General features: G+C 44.2%; 1 protein-coding gene across 17 annotated transcripts in view; it reads right to left on the bottom strand.

Annotated features, from left to right (window-relative positions):
* ARMC9 (armadillo repeat containing 9) overlaps positions 1-21,122 on the bottom strand; it is a 185,285-nt gene that overhangs the window by 98,912 nt on the left and 65,251 nt on the right. For 13 of the 17 annotated variants that reach the window (XR_014080884.1, XR_014080885.1, XM_081585635.1 and 10 more), the window contains 2 exons: positions 20,220-20,296; positions 16,489-16,563 (listed from right to left, as the gene is read on the bottom strand). Coding sequence is in view for 15 of the 17 variants with exons in the window: in XM_081585635.1 (XP_081441761.1) it covers positions 16,489-16,563; positions 20,220-20,296 (152 nt within the window). In the remaining 2 variants the exon portion in view is untranslated. Of the gene's footprint in view, positions 1-16,488; positions 16,564-18,954; positions 19,003-20,219; positions 20,297-21,122 lie in introns of all 17 variants that reach the window. The other 4 variants (XM_081585623.1, XM_081585622.1, XM_081585628.1 and 1 more) reach the window with 1 other exon arrangement.

Below are 21,122 nucleotides of genomic sequence, written 5' to 3'. Positions count from 1 at the left end.
TTTATTTTTTTGGGCTCCAAAATCACTGCAGATGGTGATTGCAGCCATGAAATTAAAAGACGCTTACTCCTTGGAAGGAAAGTTATGACCAACCTAGACAACATATTTAAAAGCAGAGACATTACTTTGCCAACAAAGGTCCGTCTAGTCAAGGCTATAGTTTTTCCAGTAGTCATGTATGGATGTGAGAGTTGGACGGTGAAGAAAGCCGAGCGCTGAAGAATTGATGCTTTTGAACTGTGATGCTGGAGAAGCCTCTTGAGCGTCCCTTGGACTGCAAGAAGATCCAACCAGTCCATCCTAAAGGAGATTGGTCCTGGGTGTTCATTGGAAGGACTGATGTTGAAGCTGAAACTCCAATACTTTGGCCACCTCATGTGAAGAGTTGACTCATTGGAAAAGACCCTAATGCTGGGAAGGATTGGGGGCAGGAGGAGAAAGGGACGACAGAGGATGAGATGGCTGCATGGCATCACCGACTCGATGGGCATGGGTTTGGGTAGACTCTGGGAGTTGGTGATGGACAGGGAGGCCTGGCGTGCTGTGATTCATGGGGTTGCAAAGAGTCGGACACGACTGAGCGACTGAACTGAACTGAACTGATAACTGGTGTTGGTTATATAAACGTATGTTTGTGGAAATGCAGTGAAGGGAGGGACTTCCCTGGTGGTCCAGTGGTTAAGAATCTGCCTTGCAATGCAGGGGATGGGGGTTCATCCCCTTGTTGGGGACTAAGATCACACATGCCTCAGAGCAACTGAGCCCTCTAGCTGTAATTAGAGAGTCCGTGCGCTTCGAGGAAAGATTCCACATGAACCAACGAAGATTCTGAGTGCTGGCAACTATGGCCCAATGCAGCCAAATCAATAAATAAATTTTAAAATACACTGAACTATATATGTCAGGCCTGTGTATTTCACTGTTCGTAAATTACAATACCTAAAAAAAAGAAAAGCATCTAATCCAATGATTGACACATAGCAGATGCTTAATAAATGAGACTGCACTTGCTGTGTCTGGTAGGGCTTTTTGGCTCAGAACATAAAGCTGGTTGGTGAAGCAAGGGAACAAGCAGGGTTCCTGGTGGTCACAGGGTGAAGAGAGTTACTATAGAGAATGATAACATTTAACTAGGGGGCACAGACAGACCAGTCCAAGGAGAAGGTGAAGGAGTGGCCTGGGAGCAAGAACTGGACAGTCCACAAGGGAAGGGAGTTTCACAGAGGGTGTGGTCAGCAGAGCCCAGGCTCCTGGGGAACCAGTCAGACACACCTGGGCTTGTGTATTGTCAGGAGGGCTGCATTTTATGTCTCTCTGCCTCCTAATCTGACCTCTTCCCCATCCTCCACCCCATCCCAAAGTAAGGGCCAGAGGAGGAAGAACATGGTCATGTGCAAGCAGAGAGATAAACCCTAAAACAACAAAGGTCAGGATCACCGCCAACCAGCTGACCACTGTCAACATCTAACTTTTTTGCCAGTGGACTGAGACAAATGATTCATTCAGGCTCTCCATTTTTTTTTTCTCTAGAGTTTACTCTTGCAAATGATTAACTGTTCATATATTGAAAGATCTTTTAATTCTCACTTGCTCTCTTTCTTCTATCTCTAGCTCAGTTGTTACTTGGGGGTTAAAAAACATCACGAATTCCTTCTCTAATTAGGAAGATTATTGGGGGAAGATTTTTTTTTTTTTCCCCCATAGAGGAAGTGCTTTATTATCTCCACTTTACAAATGAAGCAGCTGGGGCACAGAGAGGTTAAGTAACTTGCCAAGGGTCATTCAGCTGGTAAGTGGCAAATTCAGTTTTTAACTTAGTCTGTCTCTAGAGTCTGATCTCTACATTCCCATGACTGACTGCTTCTAATTTTATTTTTTATTTTATTTTATTTATTTATTTATTTTTATAAATTTATTTATTTTAGTTGGGGGCTAATTACTTTACAATATTGTAATAGTTTTTGCCATACATTGACATGAATCAGCCATGGGTTTACATGTGTTCCCCTTCCTGGACCCCCCACCCACCTCCCTCCCCATCCCATCCCTCTGGGTCATCCCATTGCCCCGGCCCTGAGCCCTTGTCTCATGCATCGAACATGGAATGGTGTTCTGTTTCACATATGATAATATACATGTTTCAATGCTATTCTCCCAGAACGTCCCACCCTCACCTTCTCCCTCAGAGTCCATAAAATTGTTCTATGCATCTGTGTCTCTTATTCTGTCTCGCATATAGGGTTATCGTTACCATCTTTCAAATTCCATATATATGCATTAGTATACTGTATTGTTGTTTTTCTTTCTGGCTTACGGGGGAAGATTTTTTAATAGAAAATTTCTCCATAAGAAATTTCACTTCTTTTAAATATATATTTTTATGTGTGTATGTGCATGCTAAGTTGCTTCAGTCCTCTCCAACTCTTTGCCTATGGACCATAGCCCACCAGACTCCTCTATCCATGGGATTCTCCAGGCAAGAATACTGGAGCAGGTTGCCATGCCCTTCTCCAGGGGATCTTCCCAACCCAGGGATTGAACCTGGGTCTCTTACGTCTACATTGGCAGGAGGGTTCTGAACCACTAGCACCACCTGGGAAGTCCATATATTTTTATACTTATTATTAAACGTATATTTAAAAGAAGTGAAATTTATTTTATTAAAATAAGTGAAATACATAAACCATATATTTAATTTTTGACTAAGCTAAAATGTAAATTATAGGAATAATAAATCATAAAAATAATAATATTTTATCATGAAAGCAACAATATATCATTCAGATAATCCAGGCCAAATAAAAATGCCAAGGCAGATGTAAAGGGTAAGAGAGCAGGTACTTGTATATCAGCCAGATATGTGAAAATGAGAACATGAATGTGTGCAAAAAGCAGAGAAACAAGGAATGTCCATTTCTGCCAGCTTGCTGAGATTAAAGACCATCATAAAGACAATCACACAGAAGACTGTATTTGTATGCAGTATTGAAGGAAAGAAAAGGATGGATCACATGCAGATTCCTTATTAGGTAAAGGTTCGGGGGTGTGTCCCCGAACGCCTGGGTGCAACCCAGGTGTGGGGAGCTCTCTGGAGCCAAACCACCCAGACCAGCTGTTCACTGGCTATGCCACTGGGCAAGGGTTTTAACCTCTAAACCTCATTTCATCAGCAGCAAAATGGGCTCAACCACAGGAACTGCTTTGGGGGCCTTTTGGGAATGAAATAGATAAAGCCCTCGTCAGGGGCTATGACATGCACCAAATACCATCCAGTCCAAGTAATTTCTAACTCTCCTTTCACGCCCAGCAGGTCAGCTGTCTACAGTGGTCTATTTTGTTCCAACCCAAACAGTCCACACTTACATCACTAGGGGTCTTCACGAGAAATTTCTCTTAGGAAATATAAATAGAACTTCCCAGTGGTCCAGTGGTTAAGGATACACGGATTCGACACCTGCTCTGGGAAGATCCCACAAGCCTCAGAGCAACTAAGCCATCGAGCCACAAATACTGAGCCCACGGGCTGCAAGTAGAGAGTAGCCCCGCACTGTTCACAACTAGAGAAAAGCCCACGCAGAAACAAAGACTTAGCACAGCTAGAACATCAACTAATTAAAAAAATATATAAACATATGTGTCAGGTGCATATGAATACTTTCTTTCAGCTATGGAAATTATATAGGTTCTCTGTAGAAAACTGGTAAACTAAACAAAGGAAGATCCCCTGGAGAAGGGAAAGGCTACCCACTCCAGTATTCTGGCCTGGAGAATTCCATGGACTGTACAGTCCATGGGGTTGCAAAGAGTGGGACACGACTGAACGACTTTCACTTTTTCACAAACAAAGGAAAAGAATTAAAATTACCCACAAGCCCCTACACTCAGACATAAAAAAAACTGTGGACATTTTGAGATATGCCCTCCTTTTATGGGCACTGTTTACATAACTGACATCATGTTGATAATATAAGGCTGACTGTTGTTTTTCAACTAAACCCTATGACTGTTTGAGTGTGTCAATAAAATCTTTATAAACACAATTTTAATAACTATAATAAAAATAATAGCTAACATTTTTCCAATACTTGCTATGTGCCAGGCACTGTTCTAAATATTTTACATGTGTCAGCTCTTTTAATTCTCACAATGGTCTCATGAATTTGGTACTAAAACAATACCCACTTTGCCACTGAGAGAGTAAGCCATAAGCCCAACGATACACCATGAGGTACTGGGAAGTCGCAGAGGCAAGATTCAAACACGGCCCCGGGCTTGTCAGCTCCCGATTTACCCTCTGCCTCTGTTCTGACTTAACCAGCCCCCCCTTAACCATGCCTGGCATTTAGTTGTTTCCTACTTTCCACTATGATCAGGAATGCAGTGATGAATATTTTGATACATGAATCTGGAGCTCCAGAATTAGAATTTCTGGGCAAAGAATGTTCATATTTTTTAGGACTGTTATACATATTGCTAAATTGCTTTCTATAAAGGCTGTAAGGCTGTATAGGGACTTCCCTGGGAGTCCAGTGTTCGGGACTCTGCTCCCAAAGCAGGGGGCCCGGGTTCAATCCCTGGTTGGAGAACTAGATCTCACATGCTGCAACTAAAGATCCCATGTCTGCAACTAAGACCTGGCGCAAACAAATATATATTTAAAAGAAATACGTAAGTAAAAATGCCGTATCAATTTATCCTGTCCGTTTTGAATTTTGAAAGGCCCACACATCATGGAGGCCACGGAATACAGCAAGCAGGCTTACCAACCATAAGGGACAATTGCTGCAGTTGGAGCTGATGAACACTTGACACAGCTTTCCTACAATGTGTTCATTTCCCAGGGTGGCAGCCAGATTCTGAGCATTCCCAGGCTCCCCTGAGTGAGGGGCATGCAGGCAGATGACCTCTCGGTCCTGCCAACAAACAGACGTGCTCGTATGAGACTGATTCAGCAGTGGGCCATGTGAAGAATCAGGCACACGGGGACACACATCTTTGGGACAGTTGGCTGGAGTGGCATCTGGCCTCCGGGGACAGCGGGGTTGAGTTTCCGCCATCGCAGTGCGAGCATGGCCTGGGGCCAGGTTGCAAGGCACAGTGAGGGTATCCTGGAGCAGCCCCGTGGGGGTGGGTGGGCATTCCTCCCGGCTCCATGGCTTCTAAGCCCAGCTCCCTGGCTCTCCCGGAGACCCTGGGAGCCTTCACAACTGACCAAGCATCTGGTCTGCTCCAGCCCAGGGCGCCACGTCTGGCTGAGGTTTAGATCCCAGGGAGGAGGTCTGACGCCAACAATTCCCTGGGCGCAAGAAGGCCTTGGAGCTGGCATTAGGGCAGCCCTCTTGATCGCATCTGCTCTCCAGCCCCAGACCTTGAAGGGATCTTAAATTTCAAATAGGCCTCAGGGCACGCATTTATCTTTTTCTCTCTTTTTTTTTTTTGGCATTAAGACCACCATAGTAGCATTTGGTACTAATATAATTTTTATGTATTCTTTGTTATTTCCCACAAGCACACAAATGTTTACACAGTTGCAAAAACAGAGTTATTGTAATAATAATGTCATATTCTTCTTTTATCCCCCATCACACAATAAAGTTTCCATACTGTCTCATACTGCTTTTTCTAATTTTCATCTTCAGTAGCTACTAATACTGTGGGCAAAAGAGCCGTAATTTCATGAGCAGGCATTACCAGACATTTACGTTCTGGTTTTTCACTATTACAAAAATCCTGGAATGAGCGACTTCACGTGCAGAGCTCTTCTCTGCACTGATAGTCAGAGGAAAATGAACGAATCCAAAACATGGAGGTTTTTGTAATTTTTCACATATACTGCCGAACTTCCTTCCGCAACGACTGTGCTGACACGCATTGCAAACAATGGCCTGATCTGAACATCAGCCCTGCCACCTCTTCCCGGCTTTGTGTGCGAGCAGATGCTAAGGTGGGGAGATTACGGATGATGTTCTCCTCACCGTCTGGTTTCCTTTATTACTGTTACATGCAAAAAGGATGTAATACTCTTTTTCAACCTAAAAACTCAAGGATAAGAGTGAAATGAGGGGAGACCTCGGGGTTTTAGAAAAACCCTGTTGAAGCTATAACCTCCCTTAGAGGCCTCTCTTCTAAATAAATGGGCAACTGCTTAGGTGATGTGTCCAAAAGAGTTCTCCACTTGCTTAGAACTTGGATCCCGGTTAAAATGCCAGAGGGAAGCTTATGCTACTTACACCTTTACCTAATCGGTCTATGCTTTCTGTCTTTCTTTTTATTATTTATTTGGCTGTGCTGGGTCTGTATTGAGGTATGCAGGATCTATTAGCAGGTCAGATTCAGTTCCCTGTTCAGGGATTGAACCCGGGACCCCTGCACTGGGAGCCTGGAATCTTAGCCACTGGACCACCAGGGAAGTTCCCTACATTTTCTTTTTAAAGTTAATAATTCACAGGGTGTGTAGAAACTTGTGTCAGAAACTATAAAGGACAATATTAATAGATTTAACTACAGCTAAAGCTGCCATATGACCAAAATCCCATAACTGAAAGACAAATGAAAAGTTGGGGAAATATTTGTAATATATGTCAAAAGATGCTTCCCTGGTGGCTCAGATGGTAACGCATCTTGTCTGCAATGCGGGAGACCTGGGTTTGATCCCTGGGTCAGGAAGATCCCCTGGAGAAGGAAATGGCAACCCATTCTAGTACTCTTGCCTGGAAAATCCCATGGACGGAGGAGCTTGGTAGGCTACAGTCCATGGGGTCACAAAGAGTTGGACATGACTGAACGACTTCACTATGATGATGATGTCAAAAGATTAATAGCCCTAATTTCCCTGTGACTTCTCTGATCCAGAAGTGACTTAGAAGCAAGTGGCAGTCAGGCTCCAAGATGACCCCATCTCCTGGAATTCATACTCCTGAGTGTCTCCCCAACACTGTTCCTGGGCTGGTCAATGTAGTGGAAATTCCTAATAATGTACTTTCACTGCCTTGAGAAATTCCACAGAAATAGAATCTGGGAAAACAGAATATACTAAGAAACTATGTTAATGATTATCGTTCATGTTTTTCTTAGAATAATCGCCTTGTTACAAACTCCAAGGCCAGACCCAGAAGGGAGCATGGCTGGGATCATGAGAGCATGGACCTTGGAACACCAGGTCGGTGTCAGGCCTGAACGCTGCCTAAGCACTTGCTGATTGTTCCCGAGACTAGCCCAGAAGGGGATGGCCTGGGATAAAAACAAGGATATCTAGACTATGTCAGTGTAGTGTATTGAGAAAGATGAGATCAAAGAAAGTCTTGTAGTCTACAATTAGGAATAAAAGCTGGACTCATAGTGGACTCTGCACCTCAGTCCAATAGAGGCTGCAGGTCCCCTGACCATTTGCAGCAGATTTCGTGTTCTGTGTTCTGTCTTCATTCTCATCACTCGCTCCTGGGACCATTAGGGCAACAATTGGTGCCCAAGGTGGGACCGGAGGGAAAGACCACTACGAGCGAAAGTAAAACTACAGCAACGCAGAACCTGGGACGGTTAAGAGGCCTCTGAAAATTCTCGCTGGTAAGTCCTTCAGGCATTTAATCAGGGTTAAAATGGGAAATGTTGAGAGTGCAGAACACCATCGCCCATATATTTGTTTATTAAAACAGCTCTTAAAAGTGGGAGGAGCTTCTATTAGTGAAGGGCGATTATTAGAATTGTTGTAAGCAGTTGATAAATATTGCTGCTGGCTGCCGTCAAGAGGGACCTTAGATTTGAAAGTCTGGGAAAAGGTTGGAGCCGAGTTAAAAAAAGGAACATGCAAAAGGAACTCTGCTCCCTGTTTCTATTTGGAGTTGCTGCTGCTGCTGCTGCTAAGTCGCTTCAGTCGTGTCCGACTCTGTGCGACCTCAGAGACGGCCACCCATCAGGCTCCCCCGTCCCTGGGATTCTCCAGGCAAGAGTACTGGAGTGGGTTGCCATTTCCTTCTCCAAGGCATGAAAGTGAAAAGTGAAAGTGAAGTCGCTCAGTCGTGTCCGACTCCTAGCGACCCCATGGACTGCAGCCTACCAGGCTCCTCCATCCATGGGATTTTCCAGGCAAGAGGACTGGAGTGGGTTCCCATTGCCTTCTCCGTTCTATTTGGAGTATGTGGGCATTAATTAAGTCAGTACTGGAAACTTTGCAGACTTCTGATTCTTTTGATGAAAGTGATGATGACTCTTTTGAAAAACCAGAATATGTAAAGCCTGGGGAAATGGGCAAGCCACCTTTGAAATCTGTTTCCTCAGCTCCCGAGGAAAATGATGAGGGATTTTTTCCTCCACCCCCTCCCCCTGTCCTCCACTTCCACAGGGGACAATTGTATTATTGTTAGGAAGATTGGGGCTGACTTCCTGGGGAGTTCAAATTCATATGCCGGAGTTACAGACAGTTATTATGAAGGAGAATGGAAGGTTATAGCCTCTACCACTCTTTCCTGGAAGGTTTCTAAAGGGGATAGAATTGCTCAGCTTCCCTCATAGCTCAGTTGGTAAAGAATCCACCTGCAATGCAGGAAACCCCAGTTCGATTCCTGGGTCAGGAAGATCCGCTGGAGAAGGGATAGGCTACCCACTCCAGTATTCTTGGGCTTCCCTTGTGGCTCAGCTGGTAAAGAATCCACCTGCAATGTGGGAGATCTGGGTTCGATCCCTGGGTTGGGAAGATCCCTGGGTTGGGAAGATCCCTGGAGAAGGGAAAGGCTACCCACTCCAGTATTCTGGCCTGGAGAATTCCATGGACTGTATAGTCCATGGGGCCACAAAGAGTCAGACACGACTGAGTGACTTTCACTTCACTATGTGGGTATAGGACAGTCAGACAAAAAGCAGGGCTCCACAGGATTTGGAAGCACAGGCAAGGCTGGTATTTTTCTCACTGAGAAGATTTTGTAATCCAGACCCACTTGTCAAGTCAATATAAGTGGCAAAAACGTTCAAGGTTCAATAGATGCTGGAGCAGAGGTTTCTAACATCAGCTCTAAGCACTGGCCTAAAGCATGGCCAACTAGGCCTGTTCCAATATCTATTGTAGGTCTAGGACAGGCACAAGGACTAAAGCAAAGCACTATGGTATTGTCTTGTTCAGGGCCTGATAAAGAACCAGCCACTATCCAACCTTATATGGCTGATATACCTGTCAATCTATGGGGCCATGATCTCTCAGAACAATGGCATGCTGAGATACATATTCCTCCAAATCAATAGATTGAGGCCAGTTGCCAAATTGTGTTCAATCAAGGTTATATACCATGAGTGGGACTGAGCAAAAATGAACAAGGAAGAATTTATTATTTGACTACTCAAGATTTCAAACCGCTCCCTTTTCATTAGCAGCCACTGCTCCTATTAATCTTCTTCCACCCACACCCATACCTCTTAATTGGAAAACTGATCCACCTGTGTGGATAGAGCTGTGGCCTCTAAAACAAGAAAAATTGGAGGCTTTACATGAATTAGTTAATGAACAACTTAGCAAGGGACATACTATTGAGTCCTTTAGCACTTGGAATTCTCCAGTGTTCATTATACAAAAGAAATCTGGTAAATGGAGAATGCTTACTGATCTGAGAGCTGTTAATGCTATTATTGTTCCAATGGGTGCTTTACAGCCTGGCCTACCTAATCCTAATGTGATTCCAAGAAATTGGCATTTGTTTGTTATTGACCTTAAAGATTGTTTTTTCACTATTCCTTTACACTCTGATGATCAACCTAGATTCACCTTTTCAGTTCCTTCCATTAAATTAAAGGAGCCACATAAAAGATTTCAATGGACTGTATTACCTCAATTAATAAAATTAATTAACAGTCCCAGTATTTGTCAAAATTTTGCACCCAGTGCAACAATGATTCATTATATGGATGATATATTATGTGCCTTACCTGATATTGACAGCCTATAGGAATTGTTTTTAAAACTAAAGGAATGCTTGGAATGTGCTGGCTTGTATTTGGCTCCTGATAAACTAGAATACACTGAACCTTCTCAGTGCTTAGGAAATACAGTTACCCGTACTACAATCAAACCACAAAAGGTGCAAATACGCAGAGACTCAATTAAAACTCTAAATGATTTACAAAAATTACTAGGAGATATTAACTGGATTCAACCTAAGTTAGGGATTCCAACTTATCCTTTATCCCATTTATTCTCTCTATTAAGAGGAAATCCAGAGCTTAATAGCTCCTGACAGCTAACTCCTGAGACTGAGAAAGAACTAGCAATTATAGAACAAGCAGTACAAAACTGCCAAATAGACAGAATAGACCCTTTAGAGCCTCTCTAGTTGTTTGTCTTCCCTACCCCTTACTCCCCTACTGGGTTGACTATGCAAACTCCTTTAATAGTTGGATGGATATTCTTACCTCATTCACAAACAAAATCTATTACCCCTTATTTAGATACGATAGCCACTATAATTCTAAATGGAAGACAGCATATTCAACAACTTACTGGACATGATCCCTGCCTTATTTGCACTACACTAATCTCCAAAGAATTAAAACAGTCTCTTCAAAATTCACTACCTTGGCAACTAGCTTTAGCTGACTATATATTGGACAAATCAACAACCACTACCCTGATTTACCTATGTTGTAGTTTTTAAAACAAACAAGATGGATTTTGCCTAAAATTACTAATGTCAACACCATTCCCTCTGCTTCTTTCATTTTTACAGATGGCACTACTCGAGGAAAAGCAGGATATACAGGCGCGTTTATGCTAGTTATTGAAACACCTGGATATTCCACACCACAAGCAGAAATTCTGGCTATTACACACGCATTACAAAGTATTCCCCAAGCAACTAATATCTTATCTGATTATCAATATTCTGCACATGTCACTAAACATATAGAAACAGCAACTATTAATGATACTATCCCATCCACATTATATACACTTTTTACAAATTTACAACAGGTGATTAGACACTGACAATTTTCATTCTACATTACTCATATTCGGGCTCATACTAATTTACCAGGGCCCTTAACAGAAGGAAATGCTCAAGCAGATGCCATTTTATTTCCAGCCTTTACAGAGGCATCAGCCTTTCATGATCTGGCACATTGTAATTCAAAATGTTTAAAAACCAAGTCTCATATCACTTGGGCTCAAGCTAAACAGATTGTGCAGACTTGTCCTATGTGCCAGACAGTTGCAATAACCACGTCTCCAACAGAAGCCTTGGGAGTTTCGCTAGATGATTCAGAAACACCCGTTTGGATTCCCTTGTGTCCTCTGAAACCACATCATATCCCATGGGAGAGACGCTTTGCATGAGACCTAGAGCCCCCAGTAACGAGTTTTGAAGGTTTGAATCTGAGACAGACAAAGATAACGATTCCCCTCCTGTCGACGCATCGGAACATGATCCCCACTTGGGGACAAATTAAAAGGTTAACACAGAAATCAGAGGAGATCTTAGAAAATGAAGGGAAAGCTGTCACTCCTAACAATCTGGCTGTTGTTTTGTTTGCTCTTATCACCACTGCAGTGAGTATACCCCTAGCAACAGCTGAATCTAAAATTTATACTTATTGGGCATACATACCTAACCACCCACTACTAAAACCCGTTGATTGGGGTGATTCTATGATCCCCGTTTATGTTAATGATTCTTCCTGGATACCAGGGCCTGAAGATACGTGTCTTCCTCATTTTAAACAAGAAAAAAGGACTGCCTTCAATGTTACTTATGGGTATGAATCCTGGCCAATTTGTGTAGGACTGGCTACAGGATGTCTTAAATTATCTATGCAAGCCTGGCTGTCCACTAATTCTTTAAATCATAACTATCCTAAGGTTCACCTACATCTTCTCTCTGGTCTGAGTTTTGCTTATAATAACTCAGAATCCAATAATGACAACAAATCGTACAGACCTTTAGGTGAGCATTGTGAGCTGTGGACTGAAAAACAAGATCATATTCAGTGGGATAACTGCCGAGAGACTGAGGGAGTAATTTTGATGAATGGTTCCTATGGAATTGTATGGGACTGGTCCCCTCCAGCGTATGCAGTCTCTAATTGCTCTCATCAAAATCAGTCCTGCAATCCTCACAAAAGGCTGCACTGGCAGCTGCATAAAGTCTTTAACCATACCAATATTACCACTCATTCAGATCATCCAATTATATGACATGGTAGTGGCATGTCACCCCACTTTCCACAATTAGATCAAGGAAGAGGGCAAGGAGGGATTTGGAAATTGGCTTTAAGTCTTAAAAAATTCCAAATTTGGGATGGATATTATTCCAATAAAACTAATTATTCATTGACATTTAACACCAGTATAAACTGGACATTTCATATTCATGCTTGTGTGAGAGAGCTTTATGTGCTCTTGAAAGGAACAATTTCTATCAATAAAAGTGTACAAGCACTTTTTTGCCAGGATTGCGAATTATATACCTGCTTAAATTCTTTATAATTCTGATCACTCATTTGTTATATTAAGAAGGAGATTGGGAATATGGCTTCCAGTAAATCAAACCAGATCTTGGGAAGGCTCCCCTGAAACACATGCTCTTTTAAAGGTTATAAAGAAAGTACTACAACATTCCAAAAGGTTTATAGGACTACTTGTAGCAGCTATTATGGGAATTATTGCTATAGCCACGACCGAGGCAGTAGCCGGGGTGGCACTGCATTGAACTATACAAACAACTACACTGGTACAGCATGGCACCAAAATGCAAGTTCTGCCTGGGGAAGTCAAACCCACATAGACCAGGAAATTAATGAATGGTTGATTGATTTAGAAAATGCAGTTCTCCATTGACGGAGGAGCTTGGTAGGCTACAGTCCATGGGGTTGCAAAGAGTCGGACACGACTGGGCAACTTCACTTTCACTTACTAGGGGACAAAGTACAAAATTTCAAATTACAAATTCACCTTAAGTGTGATTGGAGTATCTCTTCATTTTGTGTCACACCTCATAAGTAGCATCAAAGTGTATATGCTGCTACTGCTGCTGCTAAGTTGCTTCAGTTGTGTCCGACTCTGTGCGACCCCATAGACGGCAGCCCACCAGGCTCCCCCGTCCCTGGGATTCTCCAGGCAAGAACATTGGAGTGGGTTGCCATTTCCTTCTCCAATGCATGAAAGTGAAAAGTGAAAGTGAAATCGCTCAGTCGTGTCTGACTCTTAGCGACCCCATGGACTGCAGCCTACCAGGCTCCTTCATCCACGGGATTTTCCAGGCAAGAGTACTGGAGTGGGGTGCCATTGCCTTCTCCGCGAAGTGTATATACTTGGGATCACTTATCTAAACATTTGAGAGGACATGTTTGTAACAATCTATCCTTAGATATTTCCCAATTAAAGGCTACTATTTCTAATATACAGAATGCTCACTTACAACTACTCCCAGAAACTGATTTATTTGAAGAAATTGAGAAAAGCTTACATAAACTTAACCCCATGATGTGGATTAAAACTTTAGGAGGAGGATTGCTTGGTACCATAATATCAGGATGCCTATTTTTGACTGTCTGGTGTCTAGTGCTCAGATGCACAAGAGAAACCATCTGAGAACTGATGATGAAAGAATTTGCTCAGTTGGCATATCTACTCCTACAAAAACAAAAAGGGGGGGAGATGTAGTGGGAATTCCTAATAATGTACTTTCACAGCTTTGAGAAATTCCACAGAAATAGAATCTGGGAAAACAGAATATACTAAGAAACTATGCTGATGATTATCGTTCATATTTTTCTTAGAATAATCGCCTTGTTACAAACCCCAAGGCCAGACCCAGAAGGGAGTATGGCTGGGATCACGAGAGCATGGTCGTTGGAACACCAGGTTGGTGTCAGGCCTGAATGCTGCCTAAGCACTTGCTGATTGTTCCCGAGACTAGCCCAGAAGGGGATGGCCTGGGATAAAAACAAGGATATCTAGACTATGTCAGTGTAGTGTCTTGAGAAAGATAAGATCAAAGAAAGCCTGCAATTAAAAATAAAAGCTGGACTCATAGTGGACTCTGCACCTCAGTCCAACAGAGGCTGCAGGTCCCCTGACCCACTGCACCAGATTTTGAGTTCTGTCTTCATTCTCGTTACTCGCTTCCAGACCATTAGGGCAACAGGTCAATGTAACTACTTCTTTTTATATATATAATTAAATGTATTTATTTTTAATTGAAGGATAGTTGCTCCACAATATTGTGTTGGTTTCTGCCAAACATCAACATGAATCAGCTATAGTATATAGCTATGTCCCCGCACTCTTGAACCTCCCTCCCACCTCCCTCCCCATCCCACTTCTCTACGTTGTTACAGAGCCCCAGTTTGAGTTCCCTGAGTCATACAGCAAATTCCCCTTGGCTGTCTATTTCACACACGGTAGTGTGGATGTCTCCATGCTACTCTCTCCATACATCCCAAGGAGACTGTGGCTGCTGTCTGGCTCACTCTCTGTCTCTCTAGGATCCCTCAGGGGGTAAGCCAGCTGCCGTGTAGAGACAAGCCTTGTGGAGAGGCCACTGGCTGAGAAATGAGGTCCTCGGACAACAGCCAATGTGACAACGGGCTTAGCGGATCCTCTGCCCTCAGCTGCCTGAGCTGAATGGAAGGACAGACTCTTGGCCAGCACCACGCAGCTAATGTGCTCCCCAACTTCGGTCCTCTAGAAACTGTGAGGCATTAATTTTTCAAAAGACGTTAAACTTTGGGATAGTTTTTTGCAAAGCGATAGAAAACTAATACAATTGTGCTGTTTAGTTTCCAAACATTGGAGGGTTTCCCATTCCCAGATGCCGTATTACTATGGTTATGCTTTTTCATCATTGTCTATTCAGCCCTTTTTCTCCTCATTACCTCTCCCCTCTCCTCCTAGGGCTCCAATGACAGATGTGTGACACCTCTAGATACTGCCCTCCCTGGATACAGGGCTCTGAGGCTGTCCCCTTCTCCATCTCTTTTCTCTCTGGCCTGGATGATATCCAAGGGCTGCCCCTCTGTGTCCCACAAGAGTGAGTCTCTTTGCCCCACCTGGTCCCCTCCCTTCACCATCCCACACCCCCATGCTTTCTCAACCCAGGGCCCTGGATATCTGGCCTTTGTGCTTTCGGACTCCACGGCAACTCCATTCTTTCCTTTTCTTCAACCTACATGCTTTCTTCCTTGTTCTCTGCCTTGGCTGACAATCTCTTTCACCTGAACGACCATAACGCAGAATTTAATAAAGTTTATTTTTCCCTTGGTCTGTATTGAAAAAGTAGATTTTTTTTTTTCTTTAAAAGCAGTAGGTAATTCAGTTTCATTGTTTACTGTGACCACACAGAATAGACCTTAAGTAAGTTTTTGTTTCTGGCATAATTGCTGATGTAATTGTAGCTGACCCATTAGAAGATTTAGCAATTCTAAGTAAGCAAAGCCAAGTGGAAGAGCATGCTTCATTGCTCTCAACCTGAATTTAGCCTGTGTTCTGACAGTGGAAACATATTTAACCCCTTCATCCTAAGCATTTAACACACACACAATTAACCTGGTTTCACGCGTTGTAAGGAAAAAGGACAAAACTCCAGTGGTTTTGATTAGATCTAGAAACATCTGTCATCACGAAAGAAGATGCTAATCACCTGAGGTTTGTTTTATATCTCCAATGCAAGCACTAATGTAAACACATTAAATATTCAATTCACTCTTTTCCAACCAGCCAGTTGGATCATCTTCATCAGCACCTCTGTCCCACTTGGTTGCTACTAGATGCCTGCGGATTACAGGAGTGTGTTGATTGCCCCAGGGTCTCACTGCCACGATTCCTCCAGGAGGCCTGGACTTGAATCTGAGTGATGATTTGTCCAATTTCGTCATTTTCTTGCTAAGCTTCTCCTGCTATGAAATCCATAAGCATTCCCAAAGCCCCCAATTAAAATGTCACTAAAATTTTTAAAAAGGTCTACAGCTTTCCAAAAAATAAATCTGCTAGTAACTTCAACCCTGAATATTCATTGCAAGGACTGATACCAAAGCTGAAGTGCCAATACTCTGGCCACCTGATGTGAAGAGCCAACTCACTGGAAAAGACCTTGATGCCAAAAAAGATTGAAAGCAAAAGGAGATGAGAGCAGCAGAGGATGAGGTGGGTTAGACAGCATCACCAACTCAATGGATGTGAACTTGAGCAAACTCTGGGAGATAGTGGAGGACAGGCATACTGCAGTCCATGGGGTCATCAAGAGTCAGACATGGCTTAGCAACTGAACAACAACAAAGGAACTTCTGATGCTGTAGTTCTTAATTCTGTCAGCTGAGATCCCTTGAGACTCTGATAAAAACCCCAAACTCTGTCCCCAGAGAACGGCAAATATGTATTTGGGATACAATTCCAGGGAGTTTAGAAACCCATCGAAGCCTTCCCCTGGGGCCCAACTTGGAAGCCCTTGTGCTAATAGCCTCTGAATGTGGCACGGACAGATGGTGACTGACCCCATGAGCATATTTTCTTACCATTGCTCTAGCTTCCTCACGAATGGATGGAATGGAAAGGATGCTGTACAGAGCTCCGTTCACATATGGCTGTATCTTTAAGGGGAGAAAACAAACAGTCATGTGCAAGTTCTCAAACACCATATAACTCAACTATCACACACCACCCTGGAGGGCAGCCTGGCTGGTGAGGAGGGTGACCACTGGCATCTTCACGGAAACCCCTTGAGCTCCAAATGACAGACATCTCCGCTGGCATGTCGCAGGGCAAAGGTTACGACTGAGAGTTCAAAGCAGAGCATGCCCCATTCCCTCTCACAGCTTACTCCCGCTACAGTTCACTGTTCAACTGATGTCATCCTGACCACTCAGGCTAGAACCCCTGGAGCCATCCTTGATTCCTCTCTTCTTCCTCTCCAATGCTGACTCTCCAAGTCCTCTTTGATGGGAACCCTTCCTGTCCATAGGCGCTGCCACAGTCCTTGTTCAGATGTCATTGTCCATGACCTGGGCTACATCGAATCTCCAAAAGGATCTCTCTGCCTTCTACATTCACCCTTTTATCCAACCATCATATCATTGCTGAGAGTCTACAACTTGGGCCATGTTAATCCCTCTCCCAACCTTGGAAACCTTCCATAGAAACTCCCGACATGCGTGCTCAGTCGCTTCAAGTCGTGTCCGACTCTTTGCAACCCCATGGACTGTAAGCCCACGAGGCTCCTCTGTCCAAGGGATTCTCCAGGTGAGGATATTGGAGTGGGCTGCCATGCCCTCCTCCAGGGGATCTTCCCGACCCAGACATTGAATCCACATCTCCTGTGTTGAGGCAGATGCTTTATCGCTGAGGCACTCGGGAAGCCCCCTAGAAACACCCTGGGAAGTTCTAACTCCCGACTAGAGAACACAGGACCCTTCGAGGTTTGGCCTCCATACAGCCTTCCTCGGCTTCTCCCTTCCTGCCACTTGAAATGCACACTGCACAGGTTCCACACTACTTAAGGGAATCCCTGATACACACGGTACCTGGGACACGCTCTGGGCTGGTCCTAACAGCTCACCTTGCTGGGGATGCTCTTCCCATATATGTTCTCTCTGGAAAGTTATGGCTCATCCTTTAAAACCCAGTTCACACATATCTCAGAAGAACCCTTTCCTGAGCACCCAGGCAGAGTGCTCTGCCCTGCTTCCTGTACATCCCTCCACTTCTCAGCTGGATTCAGTGTATTTTAAGATTTATACTTATGTCTCCCCTATGAGCTCTTCAAGGACAGGACCCACAGGTAACCCCACCATTAAGCCAGACAGGACTTGATAAATGAGCTCTCCCTTTGGAGTGGACTGTATGCTATGCTCTCTCCATACCATGGGTGGAGGGAGGACTCATTTCCCACCACCCTTTTCTAGCACTGGATTTATTATCGCTTTTCATTTCTGCTAATATAACAGGTAAGAGAGGGCACGGTGTAGTTGTCTTTATTTTCATTTCCCTGATGACTAACAGAAACTGAACATTTTTTCATGTTTATAGTAAATCATCAAGATTTACTATTCTGTAAACTGTCCTTTTACATACTTTATCTTTTTTCCCTATTTTTCTCTGTTTGACTCTTACTTTTCAATGTATAGGAGCTCTTCACATGTAAAGGATATAAAACTTTTGTCATATGTGATGCAAATCTCTTCCCATATGATTATATGATTGATGTTCATATATTCAACTATGGGTATCTTTTTCATTATGGCTTCTGGACTTTGTTTTTCAAGACCATGACTATCTCATAAAGACACAGGCGTGAGAATTTTGTTTATGTAGCCGATATATTATATCTATATATATTATTATTATTAACCCTGAATATTCATTGGAAGGACTGATGCTGAAGCTGAATGCCAGTATTTTGGCCACTTGAGGCAAAGAGCTGACTCACTGGAAAAGACCCTAATGCTGGGAAAGACTGAAGGCAGGAGGAGGAGGAGACAACAGAGGATGAGATTGTTGGATGGCATCACTGACTCAATGGATATGAGTTTGAGTAAACTCTGGGAAATGGTGAAGGACAGGGAAGTCTGGCTTGCAGGTCATGACTGAGCAACTGAATAACAACCATATATATATATATGGATTTTCCTGCTCATTTTCAAAGCAGATGCTTTGGCAAGAGTTAATGACAAGACTTGAATCCTTTGGTCTGTTCAGTTTTCACAGCTGACATGGTTCCAACACTTGGAACCAAACTTCACTGTTAGGTGACAGGATATAATTCCCACTGGCTTCAACTGCCTGAGTTGAATAAAATGGAGGAGAGAGTTCACTCTGGTCTAGAAGCAGCTAAAAGCTCGCTGATTTTAAAATATAAAGGCATGGTAGGTACTGTAAGGGCTTCCCTCATAGCTCAGTTGTTAAAGAATCCGCCTGCAATGCAGGAGACCCTGGTTCAATTCCTGGGTTGGGAAGATCTGCTGGAGAAGGGAAAGGCTACTCACTCTAGTATTCTTGGGCTTCCCTTGTGGCTCAGCTGGTAAAGAATCCACCTGCAATGCAGGAGACCTGGGTTCGATTCCTGAGTTGGGAAGATTCCCTGGAGAAGGGAAAGGTTACCTACTCCAGTATTCTGGCCTGGAGAATTTCATGGACTGCATAGTCCATGGGGTCGCAAAGAGTCAAAGACGACTGAGCGATTTTCACTTTCAGGCACTGTAAAGATGAATAAGCCTCCACTCGCTAAAGCAGCCCAGGTCACTCAGCTACGCGGGTACTGGGGGAACATGAGATGTGAAAGGACTGGCCAGGATGGGAGCTGTCTGAAGTGGGAACAGATGTGGGGAGACCGAGGGCTTCTCTCTGACCCAGTGGGACCTGGTCCCCCTGCAGAGACAGCCCTGTGCCCGAGCTAGGGAAGGCAGAGCTCTGTGGAGATTAGGCTTCAGGTGCAAAGTGATGCCATGGTTTCTGCAAACGCATTTGTAGCAAGCAGGTGAGAGAAGAATCACACTGTGTGTTAGCTCATCCAGACCTCTGTTCCATTTAAAAAGGGCTTGCGCCCTATAGGCTAGAAAACCCCCCCAGGGCCGGGGAAAACACAGGTGAGGGTAGAAGCGAGCATGGCCACCCTGCAGGACAACCTGGCAGGACCCTGACATACAGGATGAGCAGGCAGTGACCAGTGTCTACACTGGGATGCCCTGGCCTGGGTCCTCAAGGGGCAAGGGTGGAGATGTCCCCCGAGGACACAAAGTGGGGGCACCCCTGGGGTATGGACGAGTGAAAGGGAAGGGCTGCCAACAGGGGGCTGTTGTGCGGTGGCGAGAGTGAAGGCTCTAGATGGACAGAGAGCAACAGAGAAAGGACCTAAAGACGCAGGGAAAAGAGTAAGAAAAGACTGAGATGGAATGGGCACTGCTGTTTATACAAATTAATCATGCCCACACTATTAAATACATTATCAGGCTATATACACGTTCAGGGACATATATTAAACCCAGTAGAGGAGCGCCATTGTGGAGGGGAGGGGTGAAGGGGCGGGAAGAGGAGGAGAAGGAAAAAAATAACGCCCAGGAGGGAGCGACACAGACCAGCGATGGCGGCTGTGCTCACACACCGGAAGCCGGAAGCCACCTCCTGCTCCGGGTTCCAAAATTTGATAGAAAGCTCTGGCACTGCTTATACAGATATTTGGAGGAAGGTGATGAGGTAAATACCCCGGGCCAGCCCTCCCCTGAGCCCGGGACAAGCATCGCTGACTGGGTACCTCGTGGTTTTCATGGCCGAGCAGATCTGAAAGGACTTTCAGCACCAGGCCCGCCACCTTGGCACACATATTCTTCCCTTTAGGAGAAAAACAGCAAAACAGAGCAGGTGATGTCTAAACTTAGAGGCACAAGTCAGGCAGATTTAAAAACGAATCTCAGCTCCTCTGCTTATAAGCTGGGTGATCTTGGGTGAGGCCCCTGTTTCTCCCTCTGGGGTCCCTTGGAAATCATTAGGGTCCACCTCAAAGGGCGACGTAGAGGTTAAGTAGCTCAGTACAGGGCAACATGCTCCCAGTGTCCGGGAAGCAGTGGTTTTTATCATTTGGGCAGAGCACAGAGCCACTCACTACAGGAAACATAAGGAATCGCAGAGCGATGCCCTCCTCCCAGGTGCACACACTATCACAGAAAAACCCTACGGTTGTCTCAGTGGTTCCAAACATCATCATAGCAATCACTGAAGATAAACTGATGATAATCAAGAAAAGCTGATTATAACCTGATAAATGCTTTCAAGCTAGGAAATTTGCATATGCTATTTTTCAGAAGAGAACTCTGAAAGAAGTCCTTTAGTCAGTCAACAACACACAGGTGGTTCAGATTCCACGGCATCTGAGGGGGAAGGTGCTTCTCACAAGTACCCCTGAGCTGTTTATCCAGGTAGCCTTCTCCCAACACTGGGGCTGCTCAGGGCAGCTCTTCTAAGGAGGCTTCTTCCATTTCAGGGAACAGATCATTTAAGTAGGGTGGAATCTTTCCGAGAGCGAAAATCACTCCCTTTATTGATCAAGACATAAATGACCTGAGATGTCACATGGGAATTCCCATCTCTAGGAAATGGAATGGAAAAGGCGATTGTGATTAAGAGCAGGGAGTCTGGTTGAACGTCACTGCTCTGCCGT

Source organism: Giraffa tippelskirchi, chromosome 3 (assembly GCF_054371585.1).
Source record: "Giraffa tippelskirchi isolate mGirTip1 chromosome 3, T2T-mGirTip1v1.2.pri, whole genome shotgun sequence".
NCBI lineage: Eukaryota > Metazoa > Chordata > Mammalia > Artiodactyla > Giraffidae > Giraffa > Giraffa tippelskirchi.
This window is presented reverse-complemented; position numbering and strand designations above follow the sequence as displayed.